Source organism: Accipiter gentilis, chromosome 25 (assembly GCF_929443795.1).
Source record: "Accipiter gentilis chromosome 25, bAccGen1.1, whole genome shotgun sequence".
In the NCBI taxonomy this organism is placed as follows: Eukaryota; Metazoa; Chordata; class Aves; order Accipitriformes; family Accipitridae; genus Astur; species Astur gentilis.
In genome coordinates this window covers 11,806,586-11,818,322 of record NC_064904.1, presented here as the reverse complement: position 1 = coordinate 11,818,322, position 11,737 = coordinate 11,806,586, and the positions used below count along the sequence as shown (strand labels likewise).

The window sequence follows — 11,737 nt, the reverse complement described above, 5'->3', positions numbered from 1 at the left end:
CAGGCATGGTGCTTTCTGCTGGCTCCCTGGGAGGGTGAGGAGCTCTGCTCTGTCCTGCTTCTCAGAGGAGGACGAATGTCTTCTTCTCATGTTCTGTCCTCTCACCACTTCTTCTGGGTCCCTTTATCTGCTTTTTGTTCTTGGGCATCTGCCTCCCTGTGTACCTCCTGCAGCAGAAAACGCTAGTACTGCTGGTTGTAGGTGAATATTTCAGAAGGAGGTTTGATTTAAGATCCTTGGCCCTTCACATTATGAGAGGAAGGAAATTCCTATAAAACAGAGTTATGCAGGAACCATTTGTGAGACTGAACCTGTGATGAAGCAGTTGATAGACTTTGTGGGTTATTCATACATGCTGAGGCTTTGCTCTGCAGCTTTATCAGCAAAGCCCGAGTTGTTTCCCAGAAGCAAGTGTTGCAGCAACAGCAATAGTAAAGTGAACCTCCTGCCTCTCGATCCCTAGCAGTGGCACCCAGGCAGCCTGAGGGCCCTCCCTGTGCTGTTCCTGTGCTCTCTTTCCTTGCCAGCTGGGCAGGACAGAGACCATCTTTGTCCTGCTGTAGATCCTACCTTGGGAGTGAAACTGCGTGTGCTGAAAAGACAAATAATCACAGAATATTTCTTCCATTTGCTGCTGGGCTAATACTGTCAGATGCATTATGGAGCACACCAGCTTAAAGATACTTCTTCCTGTTTTAATTTAGCTATGAAAATGAAGTAAGAAGCTTTCTCCAGCTCGATGGCTGCCCAGGGATCTGCAGCGGCTTACGAATCTTGGAGAACTGCTGCATTCTCAGGTTAGAAACCAGACCCTAATGGCGTGGGAAGCAAAATGAATTTTCTGCTTTCTGATCTTCTTCTAACTCTGCTATGGTGTCAGCCTTGCCTTCCGCTGGATCTGGTCATCCAACCCCATGCACGCCAACCCTTAAGCATGGAGGGAGCCAGCTGCAGTCAGCAAGACCCCTTCACAGCTGCCCTGGCTGCCCCAGTGAGAGGGAGACTTGGGTGAGGGCTGTGCCTGTGGCCAGGGCCAGGACTGCTGTGTTGGCAGCACCATACTGCTGCTTCTCGCCGGCTCCCAGGCCCTGCAGGTGCAGGGGCCATAGCCTGTGGTCCACCATCTTGCTCTTCCTGGTACCCGCGACCCTGAGCAGGAGGCAGGCAGCAATGCCATGTTGCGTGTGGGGACATTATCCTGGCCAACCCTGCTGTGAGCTGCGATGTGGTTCCTTTCGCTGGCCTGATTCTCCTTCATTAGGAAAGCCTCATAAATGTTGCACTGAGATGCATGTGCTAGTGTACTTCAAGGTAAGCCCAAGCTTAAGTAAGTGCTTTGCTGAGTGAAACCCAGTCGAACATGCCAGGCTTTCCTTGGGGTTGCTAGGAAGGAGGGAAGCAATAAAGCACAGAAGGGTGGGGGAGGCTGTTTGCACCTACGAGCTAATTTCAGAAGTGCTTGCAGCGATGGAGAAAACAAGGTTGCTTCTCTTCTTCCTGTGTAAAATTATCTGGGGATCTCTGGAGTCAGCAAAATGCCCAGATCCAGCATATGCACAGTGCTTACTTGACATCGGAGCCTCACGTTGAGCCTAGGTAGCTGTTTTATTTGTTGTATTTGCGTGTTGCTGATGCTGGATCCTAGACTGAATACTTATGAGGCTCTTTTGTGTAATTCTTTACAGTGATACTGAGAATGAAGTTACACACTGAGCTTTTCCAGAAAGTAAAATGTCTGGTTTCAAGCTGGTGGTCATTTTAACTAGGATTTGCTGACTTGAAGAATGTTCTGATGGAAGATAATTGTTTGTCTTGTATTTGTAGGGTGTTGGAAGCACACAGGATGCTTACCCAGCTTCCATTTATCAAGGCCACTTCATGTGTACTCATTTTTGAAAATACTAGAATTTTTACTTATCAAATATCACTAGTGATGGTTACAAGCGGCATTTGTGTACATTGAGCTTTTGTGTCCTTGTGGCAGCATCTTAATGAGACCCTTTCCAAAAGATGGGTGCACATATGTGGGTCACTGAGCTAGCCCTGGACCTGGTCCGTTCAATTACCCAGGCGGTCGTGTTTGTTACCATAGGAAGAATTTTGATCTGAGAGAATAGCCTGATTTGATCTGATCAATACTTTCCATATCCTTTTTTTTTTTTTTTTTTTTTTTTACAGGATTGTCTGGCATAAGCTAACATACATTTGCAGTGCCAGCACTGGTCAGGATGTTAAGGTAAATGGATTTCTGGACAGGATGGAAGATGAGATTTCGGGGCATTTTCTGCAGGCTGTCACTTCTAAAGTCAAGGTATGGGAGACCCATGTTAACACTGAATATTTTCAGGCTGTAGGGCAGGCATGCACTTCACTCTCATGTCCTGATTTGGAAAGGGTGAGACCATAGTTTGATCTTCATGCCCAGTACCCTCCTCTGTCTTGTCTGAAGCTGTATATTGACAGCTTTGTCTTTTCCAGTTTTTAGGATCCCAGTTCCACTGTTTGTAGTATTTGCTGTTGTGCTACAAATGGGCACCCCATGGTGCCCCTGGGCACCCAGACCCCAAGGGTTGAACCTCATCTGCTACCTACTCATCCCCAGCAGCTGGGCATCTTCTTGGGGCAGTGGTAACTCACAGAGCCCAAGGCTGTGGTGGGTAGTCACGATGTAGAGAAGGCTGACCAGAAATGGATCCCTCACTTGGGATAAGTTTCTCTCCCTTCATACTTTCTGATATTAGACTATTAGCCCAGACACGCACCTTCATATTCTGGACTTCATGTCTAGGTAACGCACAATTGCAGGCTCCTAATAATGTGTGGTGTTCTGTGTTTCCTTGGGAAGCTCCCCTGAGCATCTTCAGGCTCATTGCACAGGGTCCCTCAAGCATGCTGAAGGCGGCAAAAGGAAAATAACAAAAGAAACTTTGGCCACACTGTGCAGTTTTGGTCTCCAGAGCTCACTGCCAGCCTATCCCATGGGCCCACGTGTCAAGACAGGAGCTGTGGGTGGTTCTGACAGGGAGCACGGACAACCCTGGGGAGAAACAGCAGATCAAGGGCTCAGATTTTCAGTCCTTCTCTGGATGTGTTGACACAGGCTTTGAATCATGAAAGACAGAGTTTATCCCCTGCCTGCCTGCTAAATGATTCTTATACTTTCGCATTGAATAAGAGGCAACAAACAGCCATGCTGGGAGCAGGATGCCAAAGCAGAAAGGTGCAGAATGGCTGGCTCTTCCTGCACTCCTCATCTTTTGGGGCATGTTTTACATAGTCCCTGGATCAGAGCTATTGCCACCCATTTTTCATAGCTGTTGGTCTTCCAGGTTTGGGCTTAAGAATGTAATACATCCTTCCTGAGTTTGAATTGTTTCTTTCTTTCATGTTTTGCTTTTCTTTGAAATGAAGGCACAGGATGTTGCAGCTCGTGGAGGAGTCTGTTTCTGAGAGCAGAAAGAGCAAAAGCACAATAATCCGTGTCTGTCTTCTGTGCAGTGTCTCTACATGTGCACCCTTTGACTCTGTCCCTTTTCCTCAGGGAACACTGAAGGAGCACTTCAGAAAGTGTGACAGTGGTTTCTACTACATCCTTGAATCCTTAAAGCAAAGCTTTTTGGCATTTGGGAAGAAAAAAACAGACACGTATGAGGTAAGAAGTAAGTAAGAAAGTAAGAACAAGGTATTACTCAGGAAATCAGGACAACTAGTCCTTGAACCTCTGGATGGCACAGTATTTGAACATTAATCCAAAGTACAATTTTGTCTGTTGTTAAAATGGCTTTTAAAGATCTAGTGGTCTCAGTCCAGTTCCTCTATCCAACAGAGTTGGCTATCTTCTTCACTGTGACAGCTAGGACCTTTCTGTAATTTCAGCAGGGAAATCAAGAAGTGAAGAAATGTGGAAACGGAAAGTACCTCCCAAATACAGAGGGGGAGCAGTGAGCCATCTCTCATCCTACCATTGCCCCAATACCATTGTATTGGAAATCTCAGCTTCTAATGTGCTTCATCCTCAGTTGTAAGGAATATTTATCCCTTTGACAGAGAGTGGACACACGGAGAGGTGAAAGGTCCAGTTCTGCAAAGGACATAGTCTCTCAAGCACAGTTAAATATGCCAGGCTTGGCAAAGAACAACCTCACAGAGTACCTAAGTTTTTTCACCTTTACAGTAGCCTAAACAATTTGTCTAGGTCTCATGACACCCTTGAGTCTGTCACTTTGGCAATGAGATTGGTGCTTGGGGTACCCTCTTTTGCACGCAGGTTGTATTTGCTGCTGCTACCTGTGCCGCATATGTTCCCCGAAGCACTGGACCCTTTTTCTCTTACCCTAACAGGTCTGCAGGCTCTTTGTCAGTGCTGATTTTAATTAACGTTTTGAAATGTGGAAAAAAGTAATGGAACAGAAAAAATTAGGAGCTATTCTGCTGTTGTGCAGAGCCTGTCACTGGACATTATGTCACATTAGTGCTGGGGCAAGCAGCAGCTTGGTGGTGGAGCGCTGTGCCAGAGCTATCTGTCTCTTGCTTTGTCTGTTTTGGAAAGGGCTGGGGATTTCCTGTACCTTTGGACTGCAGCCTAAAACTGCTCTGATTTCAATTGCTAATGAAAATGTGGTTTCTGTGCAGCAGCCCATCTCCCCTTGGAAAGGCTCACCCTCCCTTCCCCTTGCAGGCACTGCATGGTCTCGGCACTGGGGTTTCTCAGCAGGTAGTGAGTGGCTCAGAGATGCCCAGGTGACTTCTCTGTGCCCAGTCGCAACTGTGTGCCCAAGGGTACGGCCCTGGGACATGTCTAGTGGGGATGCTCCAGGGAGGCTGGATCTGGCTTTGTCTGTAGTCCAAGCTGTCCCCAAGTGATGTGTTTGTTGGCTTGGAGCTAAGCCAAATGTCACTACTGCTCTGCAGTGTGAGTGACCTCTGGCTCAGCTAACTGGTCCCATTGTTTTTGGCTGGATGTCTCCACACTTATCATCAATGTTTATGTCATCAACATACAGCTTGGAGGTAGGTACTCCATGTGTTAGACCAGGCATTTTAAAGGGATACTTAGACAAAGAAATGGGACAGCCATCCTGTATCCTCTGTCTACACTGGTCAGAGTCCTCTAGGTATGATCTGGTCCTTGCTCAGTACAGGGAAGTTAATCTGGGTGTCTTTTCTCTGGAACAGGCCCTGGTCAAGGCTGTCAACACCATCATTATTACAGAATATGTGCAGGCCCTCCTGACCACTTCCAGGAAACCATCTTCTGTGCAGAGGAGGATGATTGTCAGCAAGATAGAAGAAGATCATAGGATGCTGCAAACTGTCTTTAAAGAGTGCTTAGTAAGTCTTTGATATGGTTACCGTTTTGCTCTCCGTCATCAAGAACAGTACCAGCAGAGGAAAAGGCTCTGAAAGCAACAGAAAAGCTTAAGACGTCTTACCACAGTGGTATGCAGCTTCACAGAAATGACAATCAGATGTGCTGACGGCCCTTCTGATCTGCCAGAAGCTGTTAGTTTATAGTTTTGAAATGTGTGACTAGAGGAGGCAAGTTTTGCACTCCTGCCACCGTAATAAGAATGAGACGCGCTCCTCTGAGCTGGTGAGACAGCTGCAAAGCTGTCAGCTCCCCCAGGCAAGACTTTGGTACATGGCATGGGGGTGCAGATGAGGAAGAGCTGTGTTCCCCTTGAGCCTCTGGAGCGATGGACTAAATCAGCTGCTCCATATCTTCTCCTTCTCCATGGATTGCCCTGTATGGCTACTCCTCCCTGGACATGGGGTATTCATTGTTACCCCTCCATCCAGCCTCCTCCCTCCCTGCACGCCCTTCCCAGCCCCTCAGAGCTGGGCTGATGGCTGCATGAGCCATTTCCCTGTGCTGCAGTCTTTCCTCAAGGGCGGAAACATGCTGATGCTGTTGTGGTTGGTGATGGTTACAGGGGGCAGCGAGTCTTCCTGCAGGGATAAACACCTCACACCATTAGGAGGTAAAGATGCATTGCAGAAGGGATAGCTTGGGTGTAAAAGCAGAGACACACCTTTGAAGAAAAGTTGTGGAAAAATGCTAGGTCTGATTTGCAGAAGCAACTTCGGAAGCTTAAAAAAGCCTCTCTGCTTAATTCATAATCCTGTGTAATTGGCAGTACTGCACACAGCATCTGCAGATGCCACCAGGCTGTCACATGGGTCCCTTGATTAGCCAAGGGCAAGGACTGCAATGCCAGCAGCATACCCGCCTGCGGCCGCTCCAGCCACAGAATCGGGGCCATGCAATGTCCCCTGCCACAGCTCTTTTGCAAATGCAGGCTGAGAATACCCAGGCATAGCACTTTGTAAGAGGCTGGACTGAGAATCACGTTAACAGTTGCAAGGTCAGCCTGGTAACAGGACTCAGATGTGACAGAGCAGATAAAAACCTTGGGTTTATTGGTTTTAATAATTTCATAAATTCTGAGTCATTCTCATGACTTGTGAATTTAAGTGCTAGGGACTGGAAATCTATTTTCTCCCAGACGAGCTGCCCTGCAAGTCATTTGTCAGCAATCCTTACTTTGTCCAAAGAATAAAATGAGATCAAAATGATTGTCTGTAGGCTCCTCTAAAAATCTCTCAGACTCATTACAATTAATGCATTAGTTTCATGGTGGAAAGCTGGAAGCTGCCAGTGCTTTTAGCTGAAGAACCACCTCTCCTGGAGTGATCAATCACAGACAAGTCAATGCTTTGAGCATTCGAGCCATTGGGAATAGCAGGAGGATTCTCTAATCTTAACTCTGAAGTTTACCAGTAATGCTGTGCTCAGCATCATCTTTGGATGTAATGTGCAAGGAAAGCTGGGTTTATAGTGTAAAGGAGATACAGGAAATCTATTTATCTACTAACACCCCTATATTCAGCTCGGGTGAAAAAATTTTGCATCTAGTTGGCACTATTTCCCTTGCATCCCCAGTCTGTTTGCTTTCTTACTTGATGTGGGAGCACTGAAAACCTTGGGAAGGAAACTCGTAAGCGATTTGCAGAGGACAGCCTGATCCTCAGTCAAATGAGGTACACAGTTATGCATGCAAAATATGTACTCTGCTGCAGACTGAATTTATCGTGCAGTTGCTGCACAGGCTGCACCTGCTCCCTGCCCTGCTCTGCCCTCTCTTCAGGCTCTTCCTTCCCCTCCGTCCTCAAAACACTTTGGGAAATACCTTGCTTCTCTCCACGGAGCAGTACATGTCAAAGACACTTAAGCACTGCTGACAAGACACCTCTTTTTTGTCCTTTTAGATTGCAGGCTATTTACCTCTGACCTTGCCTGTCTATATAGTGCTTAACTAAATCTGACACCTTCAAATTAATTAGCATTTTGTAATAGTGAGCTTGCCAAGTATGAAGCTATACAGTATTGGTACCTTAGGAGCTGAGTACAGCTTGTGCGCTGTTCAGAGCTAGACTTGCTCTGTGTCTGCAGCGCAGAGGAAGAGAAAGAAGGCTGTCTTAGAATATTACTATTATTTTAAATTTAACTTCAATGTGGAGGTGAGCCGCACCGAGCATGTGGCCTGCTGTTTCTAATGCCCTGTGGAGATCAGGGGAACCTGGGCTTCTCCTGCCCCAGTTTGGCAGCCTGTTCTCCAGGTTTGCTTTGTCACAGAGTCTCTGTTGACGTGATGGCATCAATAATTCAGGGAAGCAATTTAATCGCATTACTGCACCGATGAAAAATGCGAACAAGGCCTGAAGCTCTCTCTTGGCAGTTCATCTGCATTCTGCTTCCTCAGGCTTTGCTAAAAATGCTGTGTTTCTTGATGAGGCTTTCTTCTTCTGTGTCCTCCAGTTCAGAGGGAGCTGACCATACGCAGCATGTACCAGCCATGTCATATCCTTTAGAGCGTCCAGCCCTCCTTCCCATTTTTTTTGTTTTTCTGTTAGAGCTTGGAAAGGACCTTAAAGATCATCTAGTTCCACCCCTACCATGGGCAGGGACACCTTCCACTAGACCGGGTTGCTCAAAGCCCCATCCAACCTGGCCTTGAACACTTCCAGGGATGTTGTCCCCTCGCCCTTTCCCCAAGGTCAGTTTTCTGTTCCTGGGCTTGCTCGAGGGCAGCAGAAATGCCATCATGCCTGGCCAACAGAGCTTGTTTTCACATAGGTACAGGGCTGTGCTTACCTCTGGAAGCAAACCACTTACCAAAGGGCAAAATGGCCTTGAGAGGACAGGCGATGGTAGGGAAAAATGAGGTACATTTGCCCACTTTGCCAAAGGAAATGCAGGAGTGGATTCTGCGCTGCTGAAGGTAGTTCCCCAGCCGCCCTGGAAGCAGTCTGTGGCTACACCCCGGTTTCTTTTCTCCTACCCTGGAGGGAAAAGAGGCTTCTATACATGCACAGACAGTCCTGCAAAGCTCCTAACCCATACAGTGAGATCCCCAGTCTGATACGAGTCCAGGTCTTTAATGTTGTATGCTGCTTTCCTTATCCTGAACACACCTTTGCTTCTCTCCCCAGGGTCCTGCAGCTGGTCCCCTCAAGGATCCTATAAAAGCAATTTTAGAACTTATTCAGACTTCTGATGCTGAGGGGATGAAAATAGCCCTTCTGCCCATTCTCAAAGAATTTCCTGATCTAAGGTAAGGTCTTTTATTGGTTTGACTTCTGTAGTTTCTTACATGATTACTTGCCACCAGAAGACCTACAGCAATATTAGTCCTGCAATACCTTTTGCACTGTGCTAAGCCAGGCACAATGCTTACCTCTGAATGCACTTGGTGCTAGGCAGATACTGATTAACATGGTTTAGGACTTTGCCAGACATTAACCAGTGGAGTTGAGATGTCCTTCTGTAAAGGTGAAGGATGGATGAAATGGCTGTCAGCAAAGCAGGAATGCTGTGGAAAAATACTACCCGAATAGACAATTTACAGGCACATGTGTGCCAAATGTAGGTTTCAAGAACATCCTTAACTCAGGCATTTCATAACTTCCAAGCACTTGGCTTTTGGATTTAACGCTTCACCAATCCTTTTCTAGGTATAACTATTTCCACAAAATCCTAGGTGTGTTCAGCAAGAATATACACTTCCATTTCTCACAGGAAGCTGTTAACAAAAATGAAACCCAACTTTTATTAGGAAGGTGAGACGTTAGCTAACTGTGTTTGTTCCAAAGTCTGTGGTTTACTACATCTATCTTTTGTTCTGATGTCTTATGCTACTGACTGTGTTTTTCCAAGTTAACATGATTACAGTTTAAAGCATTCTGTCACAGGATGCTGTGAAGGCCAAAAGTGTGAATAGCTTCAAATGGGGACCAGACAATTTGTAGTAGATAATTATTTCAGTGCCTATTCAACGTGACAGTCATGATATAACCCCCAGCGAAGGAAGTCCCTAAACTGCAGACTGCCAGAAGCAAAAAACCAGAAAGACAAAGAGAGATCATGTTATGCTTCATCTGGTTTCTATATTCTTTTCTTAAGCATTTACTACTTTTGAAGATGCTATGGAGCTAAAAAGCTGCTTATCTGATACAGCATAGCAATTCTTATTCTCTTACTATATTTATACACACACATATAACTATATATTTATATAGAGAGATATATAGTATAGGAAGTGGGCATAGGAAGTACTCAGAATAATATTGTTTTGATACAGATCTCAGAGGAGGTCATCCTGGTGTGAGCAGATGCACTGTTCTTGATTTCAGCAGATTCCCGTATGTTTAAAACTGTTTGGCTGGGATACCTTTGCCCTGTTTGTTAATCAGACTAATATGGCGTGGCTCCGCTCAGCAAAGCAATGCTAAGTATAACAAAAATCCTATAGCCTTCTAGAAGAACAATAAGTAGCTCCATCTGAGGGGAGAAAAGATATCAAAAATGCTTCCAAATGGTCAAATGCAGAGTTACCCGAAACCTATTATGGCAGATACAGATCTTTTTCTTGGAGAAACCTGAGGTGAAGATTTCCAAAGTTTCACGGGGATGCTGTGTGCACTGGGCTTGGGACCCGTGAGCTCAGCCATATCCCACACAGTTCTTGTGACACAGCTGCCTCCTTGTTAGGTGGCCAAAGGGTGTCAAAAAGCAGCTCAGCAGCTTCCGATCTTTGGTCTGTTCCAGCAAAACTGAGTGATAGGAAGCAATCTTTTTTCCTTGACTTGTTCACTGACCTGCCCTCTTATCCTTTTGGAAAGGAAGGAACATCTGAGTGCAGTGCTGGACATCAAAGACTCGCTCAGCCGAGAAGACAGAGCTGCTCTGTTGAAGGCATTTCACGATAATTGCAGGGAATCAGAAACAGAACCAAACTTGCTTTTTGCAGATATAGAAGTAAATCCTAGAAAATATGGACTCTGTGGATGCTTCTGCTGTTAGCAAAGGTAGGGGTGTGTGTGAGTGTGCTTGAGTGTAACACGTGTACCAGCACAGGTGTAGGCATTCCTACTTACAGGGAGCTGGAACGACTATGGCTGTAGCATCACCTCCCTGAGGTCCTCATTGCTGTGTACGCTGGTTCTTTCCCTCTCTCCACTTGCAAATTTCCACATCATGAAGCACTGTGTTGTAGGCAGTGCAGGGTGCCAAATGCTTAGATGTGTGATTCAGCTTACAGAAAGGACAAAGGAGAAGACAGGGCTTTTCCTCCCCGTCCTTCGCTCCTATCTGTGTGTCCCTGCAGCAAGGTCTCTCCACAGCATCCCCTCCCTCCTAGCTCTTACCATGTGTGCATGGGCAGGGTCTCCCAGGCAAGCACTGCTGTCTCCTGGCAGGGCATGCTGAGTGATTTTCTCCTCTGTGGTCCGCCTGCTTCCCTGGTGCTGAAGGGATGGATATGTGAGCCCCACTGCTGCTCCCTCCATGAGAGCTGTATTAATTAAAACTGGGCTCGGTCCTGTTCAGGTGACTGTGCCGTGTTGCGAGCACCAGAGGAGAGCATGCCCTCTCCTTGCTGGCAGCAGCAGACGGTGGCAGAAGGGAGGAGGGGTAAAAGTCAGATGGATGACTGTCACTGTAAGGTCTTAAATCATAAATGAGCACTGTAAGGTGCTCATTTGGAGCACCTGCAATCTCCTTTCAGTTTCCCAAGGGATTCCTTCGCAGTCACAGATTGGGGATTTTTTTGGGGGGGGGGCGGTAAGCTGCAGCAGATCTTGAAACTAAGCAGGTCCTTATGGTTTCAAAATACTTCTTAGTGGAGAATGTGCAGCTGTTTGCTTCAATTTAAATAATCTGCAACTTCTTTCAGGTCCAAATTTGTCCAGCTCCAGCTCAGAGAATTTTGTTTTATCTTTGCCAGGCCAGAGCCCTCGGCTATCAGAAATAGTCCCCCTTGGCCAATATTTACAGGTTACCACCAGTCACCTTCTGTTGGATAAGCTGACTAGCCTGAGTATCTCAGGTTGAGAAGCACAGTCCCCTGCTACCTCCTCCTCCGCTCTCCAGTGTCACCATTTATTTATAGTTCCCCATGTTAGCAGATCAGGGAGGAGTTACGCAGGGCTCTGACCTGGGCCTCCAGGCACAAGCAGACAGCGGGTTACCCTGGTAGCAGGGAAAGAAAGCAATTAGGGAAACAATTAATAAGCACACAAGATTTCCCATCCTAATGAGAACTGATATACTGATATGATGAACTGGCTATCAGCCACCCACTTTTATACTCTCCTTTAAAGAAATTACCCATGGCATCACCTTCGCGTTAGAAAAGATATTCAGGAACATGTTTTAAAAACACTGTAAGTCACTTAA

At 46.4% G+C, this 11,737-nt stretch overlaps 1 protein-coding gene across 1 annotated transcript; it reads left to right on the top strand.

The window, feature by feature from the left end:
* The first annotated feature begins 2,241 nt into the window (after positions 1 to 2,241).
* LOC126050441 (exocyst complex component 3-like protein 2) lies at positions 2,242 to 10,363 on the top strand. Its single transcript, XM_049828305.1, has 5 exons — positions 2,242 to 2,311; positions 3,542 to 3,652; positions 5,176 to 5,331; positions 8,494 to 8,615; positions 10,183 to 10,363. Exons 1-5 carry the CDS (start codon positions 2,258 to 2,260, stop codon positions 10,361 to 10,363), a joined length of 624 nt encoding a protein of 207 aa, XP_049684262.1. The 5' UTR covers positions 2,242 to 2,257.
* The last annotated feature ends 1,374 nt before the right edge of the window (positions 10,364 to 11,737 follow it).